Source organism: Trichomonas vaginalis, chromosome III (assembly GCF_026262505.1).
Source record: "Trichomonas vaginalis G3 chromosome III, whole genome shotgun sequence".
NCBI classification, from domain to species: Eukaryota; Parabasalia; order Trichomonadida; family Trichomonadidae; genus Trichomonas; species Trichomonas vaginalis.
Genome location: NC_067205.1, coordinates 13,145,901 through 13,161,703, shown reverse-complemented (window position 1 = coordinate 13,161,703; position 15,803 = coordinate 13,145,901). Strand labels below are relative to the sequence as shown.

Genomic DNA, 15,803 nt, shown 5'->3' with positions numbered 1-15,803 from the left:
CAAATGAAGAAGTTGATGTCACTTTTGATATGATTATTCCGGTAAATGATTTGTTAGCATTTCAGGCGTTCGATGATTATCCTAAATCATTTGGTGATATCATTCTTAAATATTATGTTTTCAGGATACTTTAGTATTTTGTCAGGTTGACCGTTAAGAGTTGCTGATTTACAAAATTACGTTTATGAAAAGATTAACTGATGAAAATTATGAAAAGATTATGAATCATGTTTATAAATATGATGCGCAAATTCCAACCAAATCGGACTTCCTGCCAAAATTAATTACAAGCTTAGCCGCTACATCTGCTGACGCAACAGTTGATGACGTTATTATTTTCATGCACAAAGATGGAAGTTTTTAGAGGATAAATGCATTACACCAGGATACGGTTTAATTGAAGAATCAGTTAAAGCAATACCACATTTATTCAGTAAGGAAGATCCATTCATGATTCCAGCTCAACATATTGACGTTCGTTCACTAAATGGAGGTTGCATCACTCCTGAAGGTATCAGTTCAGATTCTCATACGCTCTTCTATCAATGTTACAGATGTTGTGTTAACATTTCCGAAGAATGCAATGCAAAGAACGGTTTTAAAATCCAATGCTTCGAGGTCTTCAGGTCACTATAGATTCCAGAAACTTCCCCGATCAAGCGATGACCACAGTGGGCGACATATTCTTTACACGTATGCTTCAAGCTTCTGATTTAGATGGAGTGAATGAATGCACGGAAGAATACGAGGACTCATTAACTAGACCATGATGATGATGATGATAATGGCACACCATTAGCTAGAACATGGAAAGACCAAACTTCATTCTTATGCACTATTCCAGTTCAACGTGATGGAGCGGGTATATTCTTTGATGGATTAGAAACTTTCAATTCACAAGTTACAGTACAAGTGAAAGCTTATCCAATCATTCAGGGTGAAAATGACACTTACTGTTCAAAGGTGACAAATCCTCCTCAGGTTTGGTTTACTAGGACTACGTATTGGACATGGACACCGGACGAAGGTTTGAAATATCATCCAACAGGTACACCACCACAGTATAGAAGTTCATATGATGAAATATTGATGAATAGAAATGTTTAAAATTATAAATTTATTTTTGATTAAATGGATTTAAATTCATCCACCCCTTATGAAGAATTAGCAGGAGTATATAATACATACGTAGATGATATGATTAATGAAGCATTGAGTGATAATAGAAATGCTCTATCTAAGGAAAAATTAATGAAAATTCCATATTCTGAATGTTACTTAAATTCAATCACTGCAGCAATTGGTAAACAGAATAAAGGTAAAACATTAACGATATTAAAACAAATTATCATTATTGCTAACACTTCCCCCTATTCACATGTGTTAATTTATATCAACCGTTCAGGTTCACCTTCAGATGATACATTTGAATCTTTAAAGCATTTAATCAAAATTCCAATTATTTATTTATCACAAGAAGAAGCAGAAGATTATTTAAAAAACTTTTTAATGTATAAAGAATTATATAATACAATCAAGAAGCAAGGATTAGAGGATAAAATTATTGATAAACAACGGGATGAATTATTTGAAACACTTTCTATTTCAAATTTTGATAGAGAATTTTTGCATTCACTCATTTTTCTAGATGATGCGGTGAAATCAAAACTAATAACAAATGATAAATCATATTTTAATCAGTTATTAACTCAATGTCGACACATTCAGTGTTCATTCTTTATGGCTGTTCAATACTTCAAAGCATTAAGCACAAACATTAAATCAAATCTATCAACACTTTTCATTTTCAGTGGGTTTAGTCGTCAACAGTTGAACGTTATGCTTTATCAAGTGAATTTACCAATGAGCATTAATGAACTTTACACACAATATCAGCAATTAGGTGAACATGGAAAAATAATAGTTGATTTAAATAAAGGAAGTGTTAAATTTGATTAACTTTTTATAATTAATTTTTATTTTTTATTTATAATTAAACATGACAGAAATAGCAAATCTTCTACAGGTTCCATTAAAACATGGGACAAACAAAAAGGGTACATATAATAGAACTATGAAAGTTCCTGATGGAATGAAAGAATTAGTTCATATTGTTGCTGGTCTTCAAAAAGATGTTAAACAAATGAGAAACGTTTTAACATTACCAGAAGCTCAAGCATATGCCAAACGTCATGGTCCAAATTGGGAAGCACACGAAGCAGACATTACGGGTCCAAATGGAAAACCTGATGGTATAAATGAAGTTTTCGTTACTGATGGTCAAGGTAATATTAAAGTCATAAATGGTTATAAATTAACTATGTCTGATTATCCTAAACGTAAAGTATATAATGAACGTTATCCTATACAATTTGATGAAAATGGAAAAGCTGTTAAACAATACATTGGAGAAGGTGAAAATGGTCCAATTAATTCATACCGTCATAATCCATATTCTTATTTCAATGAAGAATTAAATGCTATTGAAGAGGGACCGGATGGATTACCACGATATTCTAACCAGTTTGATGGTCAATATGCAAATATTAGACCTGAAATTTCAGCTAAGAAATTCTTTAAAGTTGCTTTATTCGATCCAGTTTTCGCAAATGTTAAAGATGAACTTAAACAGCAATTCCAACCAATTATAGTAGCAAGAATTGCATCAGGTGCTTTATCTCAAGCATTCAAAGATTTAATTAAGAAACCATTATATCAGCAACGAGGTTTAACTTATGATTTAGTTAAGGAATCAGATAAAAGAAAATTTGAGAAATCAATGATTATAAGAATGCAATTAATGAATATATTAAGTCTATTAATTTCGATGAAAATGCTAAAAATCAACTTCATGAACAAATACAGGAAATAATAGATTCAAAAGTTCCAGCAAAATAAAAGTTTAAATATATTTTTTTATTCGATTATAAATGAGAAGACGTTTCACTAGTCAAAAGAACACTAACGCAAAAGCAGAGATTACGGTTGGTTATAACGTAAATGATGATAAATCACGAATTATTCAAAATGTTAAAGTTAATGTTAGCCCCGAATTAACAAGGTCAGCAACTCAACCAAATTTATTAACTCGTGACTTACCGAAGAATGAGGAGAATGAAGAAAACCATGAGAATGGAGACCCAATCATTTTATCTGAACCTGGTAAAGAACCCGTTGAAATTCACACTTATCCAACATACCCCCCACCTCTTTCATCAAACATCGAGAACCCATATAAAATAGACATTAATTCAGAATTAATGAAAATTTACCGTGATATAATAATTAATAATTATGATTCAATAATAAATTTAATTGACCAATCCGGTTTAATTATTTTACCTTATGAATCATTAATTCACATTATCGCCATTCTTTGTGATGTTCAAGATTCAGACGTTAAGATTCAATTTTTCATAGATGATGAGGTTTCATGCTGCGGAACAGTTGCAAAAATAAATCCTATAAAGGATATTAGCACAATTAAGATATCAAAGAACGGAACAACAACTGAACTTCATTTAACATATAATGATATTTATAATAAAATAGTTGATGAATATAAAATATCACTTGAAAAATTCTTTGTTAAGACTATTTAATATTCAAGCATTAACATTATTGAATAATAATCCTTTGAATCATAATCAATAATAATTGACCTTTCACCAGTTTCTATCGTTTGTTTTATTTCTTTTTGTTCCCCACTATCCGGATCGGTCATTGTAATTGTTTTTGTTATAGTATCAGCTTTATCTTTAACTTCAATCTTTTTTCCATCGGGATATATTTGAAAATTCGCATTGTCGTCTAAAACCGCCAGACGACAATAATAATACCCCAATCTTCCTTTTCTGGTTAACCAATTTCATTGTTTAATTCTAATCTAGCATCCCATTAATGATAAAAATGTAATAATCCATAATTTTTTTCATGATTTCATCCTTTTTGATTTGAAACTTGAAAAATGATAATTTTTTATGATTCGTTATTCATATGTTTTAAAGAGATTTAAAGTAATATTTAATATCTTTATCTACTTCATTGGGGATAAATAGTTTCATAGAATATATTTTCTGAAAACACTAAAATTTATAACATGAATGAATTTCTTATTCGTTGAATTTATGAATTCTTGAGGTAATCTTATTCTAGTTTTATTTATCACTGGAAAATAACGCTTTACCATATTTTTAATCGTAATAAAAATGTCAATTATCAATATTATTTCGAATAATAACTGTGAATTAAATTTAACAGTTAGCGGAATTTATAATGTTACTCTCGTTTCTGTGAGTGGTAAATTTAATCCCATTCTTTTAGACCCTTCAGATTATATATCATTTATTAAAGATGACCATGAAAAAACGTATGATATGTATATAAATAATGTGATAACGAAATGGGATATTAACATGATTTTAAGTTATTTAAATGAATCATTTATCGTATGGTATGAAGAAAAGTTTAAATCAAAACCTGATAAACTTTTTGAACTTGATGAAATAAATAACCTTATTAAATTCCCGCTGAAAATTAAATTTTGTACTCCTCATCTTCGTTCATTGTTGGGGATATTAAATTTTGAAAAAGATGTTGGGGATGTTTTGTATTCTGACACTGGTTCCAATTTCATTTTAATCAAATGTGATAAAGTTAATACCCCAATGAGATTTTCACATCAAACATTAGACCCTAACTCTTACCCATCAATACAAAACATTTTATCCATCAACTTAAACACATTTCTTTATCATATCCGTTTCAATTATCCGGGAATTCATTTATTCTTCATTCAAAAGATTTATCAATATTAAATTTAGAATAACTGACCTATTTGATTGTGATTTAGAATTCATGAATGAAATATTATGGCAATTTCAAATAGAGAAAATAGCTGATGAGATAACGGATTAAATATTTATTTTTAAATCGTAATAAATGATTAAACAACAGCAACCACAACAACTTAAGGCACAAAACACCCAGGTCCTTCAGACCATTACATACGCCATATATGCATATAATTCAAAGACGGCAGAACAAACGCAAAGGTTGAAATATGGAGATTTGGAGATAGTATTGAAAAATGAACATTTCGAATTCGTTTGCAAAGGCGGTGCAGTGATATCAAATATAAAAGAAATTTTATTTATGAATTCTAAAATTAAAGGTATAACGGATGATATAACATCAATTCCACCAGAAGAACAGAGATATTACGCATTAAATGCATTTCCTAAAGTTTTGAAGATTGGAAGATTTAATTTAAATGAGGAATTCATAGAAGGTTTCCTAAATGACATAATGAAGAAGGTGGATAAGGAATATGTGGATAGTGAGTTAAATAAGAAGGCAAATTTGGTTTATGTTGATGAAAAAGATAATGAAATTAAAGAAAAGGTTGAATGGTATCATGAGTGGACATCGGAGACTTTTAAAGTTAAAGCTGATACAGAATGGGTTTCAGGATGTTTAGACCTTAAGGCGGATAAAACATATGTGGATGAAAATTATGCAAAGAAGTCGGAAGTAAATGATGTGATTACAAGCATGAAAAATGAAATTCTTCAAACATTATATCCTGTTGGTTCTATTTATACGTCAATGAACTCAACAAATCCAGAAACAGTTTTAGGTTTTGGTACGTGGAAGCAGATTGTAGATAAATTCTTATACTGTGCTAGATATTCAAAGCAAACAGGAGGTTCGAAGAAAATTAAAGAAGCAAACCTTCCACCGCACACTCATACAGGAACTACAAACACAACAGGTAATCATTCACATTCAATAACAAAAAGAGGTTATATAAATCTTGCAGCGGGTTCGGATAGATGGGGAATGAATAGATATGATATCACAACTGACCCAGTAGATTCAAGCACAGGTATTTTCTGTGGAACCGCAGGAAATCATTCACACACTTTCACAACAAATCCAACAGGCTCGGGTAAAGATTACATGCCACCATTTGTGACTGTATTCGCATGGTACCGTGTTCAATAAACACACTTGAGCCTACTTTGCAGGCTTACCGCGTTCATTGAATGTGCTTGAGACTTGACCCAAAGGGTTTAGGCTTACCGAATGAACTAAATATATTTTATGTCTGTAATTAATTAGGTAATGAAGTAGCGGATGAACTGCAGAAATAAATGTTTACGTTAATGTTTACGTTTATGGTTTTTAGGTTATTCAATAATTAATTATTTTTGAAGAACTGAAGGTGCTACCATGTTACCATGTGCTACCAGGTTAATTAACTTCTCTGAAAAAATGAGACAACATGACATTTAGACAACAACACAGGAGGAGGGTATTTATGAATTATTTTTGAAGAACTGAAGGTGCTACCATGTTACCATGTGCTACCAGGTTAACTAACTTCTCTGAAAAAATGAGACAACATGACATTTAGACAACAACACAGGAGGATTAATGCAAAAATAAATTCAAATCATACTTTATAAAGCTTCATTTACAGGTATTTCATCGTCAGTAAATGAATCCTCATTATCGTTTGGTTCAACCTGTTTATATAATCCTTTCATTTCTTCTTTCAAAACATAACACCATGTTTGTTTATCGTCTATTCTTCTATGTTTCCTATCACATTTATCCTTAATACTCATTTGGAAATTCTTGTCTTTCATGTCTGATGGTTTGCAGAATAGAGCATTTTTACATGTCATACCTGCACACAATTCATCATAATGTGTCTTTATCCATACATCTAAAGGATTTGTTGATAATTCAATTAAATCTTGTTTGGCTTCAGTCATCGGTATGATTCGTACATTAAATGATGAAAGGTCATATTGCATAAAATATGTTAAAAGGTTATCATAAAATTCCTTTGTGCATGAATCCATTAAATTCTTGAAGTAATCAAATTGACCCTTGAATTTACCATTAACCCTTAAAACTACGTATCTTCTGTCTCCAACTTCAATTTTGACAGGGTAGACGTTGTTAGTTACGAAAATGAAGTTTGCAACATTCTGAGCAGTTCTTCTGGGTTGATTCTTTTCATTAATTCTAATCTCATTATCCGTTATAATTGATTTCAAAGCGTTGAAGTTTGCGAGTCTATCTTCACCTACATTCTTGAGTTCATTAAGTACAAGAAACATTTTATTTTCAACTACTGAGTTGAAATTACCCGTTAGCTCACCTATTTCGGTAATGTTTTTACATGAATAACCAGCGAGAAGTTCAGAAATAATGTCTGTAAATCTGTTTTTACCTGTTCCCTGAAGTCCTTTCAAAATAATTGCTGTTTCATTCTTGATTCCAGGATGTTGAATCATTGATGCAACCCAGCCGAGTAGGTATTTATACACTTCATCGTTATTATCACAAATGGCTTCTTTAATGAAATTCATAAACATCTCAATTTTTGAGTAATCTACTTTTTCGAGAACGTTGTATTTATAACCTTGAAACGTTGAGAAAACATCTGGAGAATCAGATTTAAAGCAAACACCCTTAACGGTTAATGAAGACAATTGATTTAGTAGTACATCCCATGCTGTTATTGTTTTACCTTCTTCTTTAAATAATTTAATCATTTTGAGTGACTCTTTCATGTTTGATTGAAGAACGAATGATATTTGATTCATTTTGTCGTGGATATTATAGTCCTTTTGAATGAAATATTTATTTCCACAATTACTTCAGAACTGTTTTTATACTGATGATTTTCAGCCTTGCGTCTAATATCTGTTATCAAAAACGAGTCATCAAGTTTTATATCAAATGTTATTTTTGGCTTACGTAATAAAGGTAAAACATATTCATCATAATATTCCTTTTGATAAAGTTTCAGAATCTTCACTAAAACAAATGGAGAAGTCATTAAATGTGCATATCTACTACGTGCTTTTTCAAAATTACTTTTTGCATTTTCTGTTAAGCTGCAGAAGTTATAAACGTTATCGTATGCTTCATTAATCAAATGATCCGGTAACGAATTAATTGCTTGAAACAGTGTGAATAAGGTTATTTCTTTTTCTAAATTCATGTTTCCACCGTCATTATGTACTTCAAAATCACAGATGCCATCAACTATGCTTTGAGCTAGTTTATCGTCAATGTTTACATCTTTGTTTTCATTCATTATACTCTTTATTTCTTCGTTCTTCTGTTCAACTCTTACCTTAATATTCAAATCATTTAATATATCATTCACTGTTCTAGTTAATGTTGAATCATAACTTCCACGAATGAATGAGTATGTATTGATTGGTTCTGATGCATTCTTGCGAACTCTTGAATCAGCCATAACCACTAAAGAACGCTTTGAATCATCCATAGAAGTCATTATATCAATATCGTAATCATTGCAGGAATAGCATTTAATCATTCTGTTCGAAACTGCATAGAAGAAATTAGTGTTGCAATAAATGTGAAGACCTCCTGAAGCGGTTTTAACGATAACATCTTTATCCGAAAGTTTTGATAAAATGTCTTTTCTAACTGTTTCTTTAAGTTCATCATTGTATGATTTATTGATATCAACATCTATAATCGTTAAATTTGAAATTTTATTTACTAATAAAGCCATACCAGTTTTCCTTCCTCTTCCTCCATCGTGTTTGAGGTAGTTATGTAAATCAATCTTGTTTTCACCAATTCTTTCGTTGAGGGTTTTAGTTTCTGCCACAACTAATTCCTCAGCTAATGAATCAATAACTTTTTCATCAGAAACGATATAGTTGTTGTTGTTGTTTGTTGCTGTCATTTATATAGGAATAAAAAAATAAAAATAATTTTAAAACTAACTTTATTTTTGGACTGCATCATATTTCCTGCTGTGTTATCTAAATGTCATGTTGTCTCATTTTTTCAGAGAAGTTAGTTAACCTGGTAGCACATGGTAACATGGTAGCACCTTCAGTTCTTCAAAAATAATTCATAACTGCCTTCCTCCTGTGTTGTTGTCTAAATGTCATGTTGTCTCATTTTTTCAGAGAAGTTAGTTAACCTGGTAGCACATGGTAACATGGTAGCACCTTCAGTTCTTCAAAAATAATTCATAACTGCCTTCCTCCTGTGTTGTTGTCTAAATGTCATGTTGTCTCATTTTTTCAGAGAAGTTAGTTAACCTGGTAGCACATGGTAACATGGTAGCACCTTCAGTTCTTCAAAAATAATTAATTATTGAATGACCTGAAAACCATGAGACTTTGTCTCCGGACTCTTTGAGTCACTTAACGATAAAATATATTTTTGGTCGTTTATGACAAATTTTTATTTTTATCATAAATGAATACCCCACAAGCTCAAAATTTACCACGAATCATAACAAGGGAGGAAATGATAAAAATGATGCAAGAACATGTTAAAAATAACAAACCACTAAAATTGAGAAAATGTGGTTATGCAGTAATGATGGAAAGAGAGATGTTGTCGAAGAGGAATAAAAATTAAATTTGGATTGAGTTTAAAAATTCATCTTTATTAAATTCATCTCTTCCAATCAATTTATTTATTCTATTAAATTCTTTTATTTTTGCTTCACTCAGTTTAATGATTGAACGATAAGTTTCTAATTTTTCGATTATTTCCTTATCGTTTTCAACCCCACCGCATTGCGGCTTCTTTTTGTAATAGCATATTTTTGATTTAATTCTGTTTAGTTTCTTTTTATATTCATCGTCTGGACTCTTGACTGCTTTGTTGTCACTCATTTCTTACGAAATAAAAAAAATTAAATATTATTTAAATATAATGGAGTAATAAAATAAATCGGAATTTCTATTAATTTATTGTCAACTTCAACTAATGCATTGCCGTTAATATATCTAACAAATTCAGCTATTGTGTCAAATCTTCGTCTTCTTTTTGTCATTGATTTATCAGTTTTTCCATAATCGAGATGAATCAAAACTTTATCCCCTTGTTTAAAATTCATGAGCCCCGAATTAATTTGTTCACGTTTAACATCATTCAACCTTTCCATTTGCTTTCTAATATATTCCCATTCTTTTGAAATATCATTTTTCATTTCCACTGGTTTCATGTTTATAGTTCTATGCCATGTATTATTATAATAATATACTAACTGTTGTATGATGGAGTCATGATTTCCATCCCAGTATATCTGACCGTTAACCCCTAACGCATCTCTAAGAGTTCTCATTACCGCATCAACTATTTTATTATGAAACGTATATGGAGAGGATGAAAAGAAAAAATTAATTTGTGGGAAATAATGAGTCATAGTTGCCTGAAATCCTTTATCGCCATCACCCCTGATATTATCTACTCTTTCATGATCTAGTAAGTATTGAATAGCTCTTCTTGTTTCCTGTTCTGTTTTCCCTTTCACTGGAATGCAATATAAATATCTAGTGTTAATGTTAATGGCAAATAAATAAGTAACTTTTCCTTTTGAATATTCCAGATGATCGATTTCGTATGAATATGGATATGGAGCAAATGAAGGGCGACTAAATTTTTCCTTTAACGGTTGAATTTTCGGGTCAATTGGTTTATTTAATATCTTGAAATACTTTTTAAAATCTTTTTGCTTCTTTAATGTTTGAAATGGATATAATAAAGTGAATGATGAAGGATTAACTGAAGGAGGAGGCGGTACTGTCGTTGGAGGTTTTGGTGTTGCAAGTGGTTTAATTTTATCTGCTTTGATTTTGGATTTCATTCCCCCTTCATTAATTCTGGATGTATTCTATTCATTTGTTTTAAATATGCTGTATATAAAGGTTTGATATACTTTCCCGCTTCGAGTTTATGTTGAAGGATGAATTCCAAAAGTTGATCTTCATTTAAAAGTCGGGCTGAATATGGTTTAACTAATGAATCATAAATTAAAGCTTGTGCTTCATTTATGGTCTGAAGGACCTGGGTGTTTTGCATCTTTTGTTTTTGTTCCTTTGGCTTTTGCGGCTCAGGATTATATAAATTATATAATTCATCAATATCTTCTTCTGTTAATACTTTATTTTTGAAATCTTTCAACTGTTTAAGTTGTGATTTAGTTTTTCCCTTTGAATATTCATTATTTTTAATTTTGTCTTTAATTTTAGAAATTATTTTATCATGATATTTCAAAATTTCATTTTTATAATACGGATAATAATATTCCATATCATCACCCGTTATATTTTCATTATATTTTTGGAGATATGATTTTAATTCATAATAACTAAGAAAATTTTGATTAAGTACTAAATCATCAATTAAAATTTTTAAATCTACGTTATCCATTTATATAAAAATAAAATCAATGTTTTAAGGGTGCCCACCTCTTTGAATCATAGTATCAAAACCATTTGGTTCCTTTTGTCTCTTCTGTGGCATTTTATTAAAAATAAAATTTTAAATTGTATTAAATAAATGGCATACAACATCCATTTTCACAACATACAGCCTTAGTGTGTGCTCCTGTTAATGCAGTCTTACCGATTGTTAAGCGAGTCATTGACCCGTTTTTAAGTTGTAAATTAATATTCTGACCATCAAATATCAATTTATCATTTATTATATCCAAATAATTTTTAGGTGTTAATTGCTTATTTTGTCGTAAACTAACACCTTTCATTTTTTGTGCAATCTTTTTAAAATCACTTCCATCAATTGAACCGTTGAATGATGTATAACACTTAGGACATAAAGCAACCATGTTATCACCTTGTTTCTCAATTGCTAAACCCAATAATTTTTTCTCATGTGCTTTTTCTTCAGCTTTATTCTTTAATTTAGGTTTAAATTTCTCATCAAAACAGAAGAAATCAAAAGGTGCGAATTTGAAAATGTTTTTATCATAAAATTTTTTATCGGTAACAATTGCTTGAAATGCTTGAGTGTTAGGAAGACTTGGATCGCCAGCGATTGCCCAATAAGATGAATCAGTATCACCTTCAATGAAATGAAAACGATTAACATCCATGCATTTATACATAAAATCATAAATGAAAACTAAATACCAGTATTTAGCATTATCTAAAGTGAAGAATGCCTCTTGTAAACATGTATCACATCTATAAAATCTATCTTTAAGCATCACTTGATATGTATCTTCACCTATTTCTCTTATGTTTTTAAACTTATTTGACATACATGCAACGCGTGCCTTCTGTGCATTCATTATTTTAGTCTTTGCGTAATTTTGTGTATTCATTGCATCGTAACCATATGATCCATTAAGTGAAATCTTGCAAAATAAACTTTTTCCTTTATTTCCTTCTAATTCAGCCTTTTGTCTTTCGTTCATAAATTTGTTCGCAAATTCATTAAAACAAGTGTTTTTCGTAAATGTTAAAATTGATTGAATGTCATCAATGATAAAATGAAATCTGTCTATTAGATACCAAAGATAATAAGAAGAAAATGGTTGATATTGGTTGTGTGTTGATGCTAACTGAGTTAATTTTCTCTGTTTCTGGTCAACTGGTAGATTATTTGATTTCATGTAATTATACATAAAACTGCCAATTGTTTTTTCATCTGTGATAATATCGAAGTTTCTTATTATCGGTAAAAAGTTAATGTAATCATTAATGTATTTTTCATCAATGTGACCCTTTACTTCAGCCACGAATAAAGTATTTTTCTTCTTAATTATTCCCAGTGCTTTTGCTTTCTTTGTTGCTGTATCACAAATGATAACACCATTCAATCTTCCCGGCATATACATTTTATGGTCAGTATATTGAATGAAATCATGAGGATTAGATGAAAAATGATGAAGGATATAATGAATTAAAGTCAACACCACACGAAATGAGTCATAATGTTGGTGGTGTCCTCATTTGATACAGTTTTAGTTTCTGGACTATATGAAAGTTTATTAATGTGCGTGATTCCTTTAAGATTTACTCTATGTTGAACATTTGATAACCACCAGTAATTCCATTACGGAGAATGTGATAAGCTTCAACTGAATCTAAAGTCATTGGTAAATTATTTTTTAATGCATAATTTCTTAAATTGATTCTTAAACGTTGAACATCTTCATCTTTATTTGATTTTACGACATTGCAATAACAACACATTAACTGACAATTTTCTTTAGTATGTGGTTTTTCATTATCGATTCTATCCAATGTTGGTTTATTTGCATATGTAAACGCTTTACCACACATTTTGCATTTAGATGAAAGGATTAAATCGTGATAGTATTGAAAATCATCCATTGAAACATTATTTTTAGTATCCCTTTCTGCTTTTTCATCTTGTTTCTTATATGATTCAATTTTATATTTCCAATACTTTTTCGTTAATTCAAAACTTGATTCTATCTCTTCCTCAGGATATTTTTCATTAGGATTAAAGTCTTTATATGCTAAAGCGTAACGAATCATTGAAGCATTCGATGATAAAGAAAGATTATGAAGCATGTCAATTTTATAAACAAATGTTTCTTCAATAATTTTATCAATTGGGTTAATCATAATTTCAACATCTTTATTGCAATAATGAATAAAATATTCTAATCTATTCTTAAAGTTTTTAGCATCATTGAGATATATTTGATAATCACTATCTGATATAGTTTCTTGAGTTAATGCTGAATAAAATGAATCTTTCGTGAATGGTTCCTCTTTATATAATTCTTCTTCGTAATTTTCCCATGTGATGAATTGATAAGGGAAAAAGGATTTAACACGTGATTTATTGTTTCCGAAATCTTGAGTGAATTGGTCTAATGTCCCACCCGCTATATAATTTCTGATGTCAATAAATCTCAATTCATATGGAACGTTTGTTTTCTTACAATGATTTGCTTAAATTGTGAAGATGAACCCAGCATTGATTTTATTTTCCATTTTGCAGTGTTTAAATCACGAAGAATTAAATTTAAATCAAACTTTCCCGAATTAAAACCTATGATATTCACTTTATTGAATTCCTCATCTAGAAGTTCTTTAAATGCTTCCTTCTGTTTTTCATTTAATGTATGGAACAAAGTCCCCACCGTTTGGTCTGAAAGACCTTCAGGACTCAAAGAGTCCGTTTGCGACTTCAATAATTCATCGTATTGTTCAATATTTGATTTAGCAACTAATGAACAGGTTGAAAATAAAAACTCAATCCAATCAGAAATAAAAGAATCACTCGAAGTTAAGCAAAAATTCCTCGTATATGTTTTATCATTTAATTTAACCGTTGATGATACCATGAATGGTTTTAAGTAAGCGTTCAAAGTTGCACACTCAGAAAGTTGTAATTCTTCTTTAGTCTCTAATGTTTCGAAGTCAAAAGTAATATAATATCTTGTCGGTTTATAATATTCCTGCAAATTATGTGCTAATAACCACTGATATATCTTCTGTTTCGTAATATGTGGTGCATATGGTTGCTGGGTCTTTTGCAATTGAACGTCTTGAATTAATCTTCCATTATTTTCTTTACATTTCTCACAATGCTTTAAAAATCTTCTTTGGTTTTTCCTTTCTGGATCATCACGGATAGAATAAACTTCTTCTTTACAATATGGACAAACTCTATAGCCGGTGAGTGCTTCAACGTCTGTTATTCTGTCAGCGTGAAGTTTTCCACATGGACTCTGTGTTAATAAAATATTTACTGTTTCAAATTCTGGATCTATCATTATTGATTCCACTAATGGAAAGTCTACCTTATTTATGTCCACGTCTTCTGGTTGAGGATCACAATAATAGAAATCAATATTAACATTTAACATTCTCGCTAATCTCTCACTTTCTGATGAAATGTCAAACCCTTCATATGAATCTATTGCTTCATTTAAATAACTTCTACGAGTTTTAGGATTAACGCCATCAGGAATGTTATAGAAGCGTTTAAATAACCTTCTACCTTCTGCTCTAATTTGATTATCATTCATTTTAGCTGTTCCGTTTTTGTTCATTTATGTAAGAATAAAAAATTAAAAAATAAATAAAAATAAAGTTTATTTTTTAAAGCCCATAAAATGAATTAAGAACACATAAATTTTTATCATCTGCGACGTGACGAATACATTTTAATTTACTCAAGAATGCGTACCCTGATACATTAAATCTAATTCCTGTCTTATTTAATTTCACAACTTTGAAAAGGAATGTATGAATAGCTATAAAATGATGAGAAGATGTTTTATGGGTTGCTTCCATTTTTTCTGAAATAAATGAATAAATATAATGTTTATAAGTTTTCATATCTTTTATGTTCTTAATAACGAATGGTATAGACCTTTCCACTTCGTCTTCCTTCGGTGCTGTTCTTTCATATGAAACATTATTGGTATCTTCAATAATGAAACCACAATCACACAAAATTTTATAGGTTCCAATGGTTTCTTTTGATATTTTATCTAATAAATCAAAAACTTTATCAACACCCGTGCATTTATTTAAATAATAATTTGTGTAAATATCATGATCTTCTTTCTTAATCGTATTAGTTGCATATGTCACGTTTTTAAGAGCTTTTTTGAATTTTTCGGAATCTAAAGGTGGTGAAAGTAGGATACAAGGGTATTCTTCATTATCAATAAATTGTAACTTATGTTTACGAATAAATTTAGTACCTTCTTCTGAAAGTGTTTCGTCTATTTCACCATCTAATAAATTTTGTGTTGATTCTGAGACATAATTTTTATATCTTTCTTCATGAGATTTCTGAACTGCTGATTCTGAAGCTGGGATATTCATTAAACCCTCTACTTCATTTTCATTATATTTTTCAACTTCTCTTAATTCCTTAATTTTTTCATCTATTTCATCTCTTATTTTTTCCAGTTTTTCAATTTCATCGTATTCATCATCTTTAATCCGTTCTTCATAATATTCAGGGAAAACATCAGGTTCTTTAGG

At 30.0% G+C, this 15,803-nt stretch overlaps 6 protein-coding genes across 6 annotated transcripts, besides 2 other annotated features; 2 read left to right on the top strand and 4 right to left on the bottom strand.

Annotated features, from left to right (window-relative positions):
* Nucleotides 1–1,257: 1,257 nt before the first annotated feature.
* Nucleotides 1,258–10,450: a mobile genetic element.
* On the top strand, nucleotides 3,063–3,602 carry TVAGG3_0693640 (uncharacterized protein; the record flags this gene model as incomplete). Its single annotated transcript, XM_001290632.2, has 1 exon — nucleotides 3,063–3,602. A coding segment is annotated over one exon (540 nt), but the record flags the coding sequence as incomplete, so codon positions are not given.
* On the top strand, nucleotides 4,942–5,773 carry TVAGG3_0693630 (keratin-associated protein family; the record flags this gene model as incomplete). Its single annotated transcript, XM_051243146.1, has 1 exon — nucleotides 4,942–5,773. A coding segment is annotated over one exon (832 nt), but the record flags the coding sequence as incomplete, so codon positions are not given.
* On the bottom strand, nucleotides 6,465–7,589 carry TVAGG3_0693620 (uncharacterized protein; the record flags this gene model as incomplete). Its single annotated transcript, XM_051243145.1, has 1 exon — nucleotides 6,465–7,589. The coding sequence occupies one exon, from the start codon at nucleotides 7,587–7,589 to the stop codon at nucleotides 6,465–6,467; it is 1,125 nt and encodes a 374-aa protein (XP_051089732.1).
* On the bottom strand, nucleotides 7,619–8,284 carry TVAGG3_0693610 (uncharacterized protein; the record flags this gene model as incomplete). The annotated part of the gene is made up of 1 exon (XM_051243144.1): nucleotides 7,619–8,284. One exon carries the CDS (start codon nucleotides 8,282–8,284, stop codon nucleotides 7,619–7,621), a length of 666 nt encoding a protein of 221 aa, XP_051089731.1.
* TVAGG3_0693600 (Prim-pol domain family) lies at nucleotides 8,307–8,743 on the bottom strand (the record flags this gene model as incomplete). The annotated part of the gene is made up of 1 exon (XM_051243143.1): nucleotides 8,307–8,743. A coding segment is annotated over one exon (437 nt), but the record flags the coding sequence as incomplete, so codon positions are not given.
* Nucleotides 10,451–11,813: 1,363 nt separating the features above from the next.
* Nucleotides 11,814–12,436, bottom strand: TVAGG3_0693580 (DNA/RNA polymerases family; the record flags this gene model as incomplete). The annotated part of the gene is made up of 1 exon (XM_051243142.1): nucleotides 11,814–12,436. A coding segment is annotated over one exon (623 nt), but the record flags the coding sequence as incomplete, so codon positions are not given.
* A 3,150-nt stretch (nucleotides 12,437–15,586) lies between these two features.
* Nucleotides 15,587–15,803: part of a mobile genetic element that runs on past the window's edge.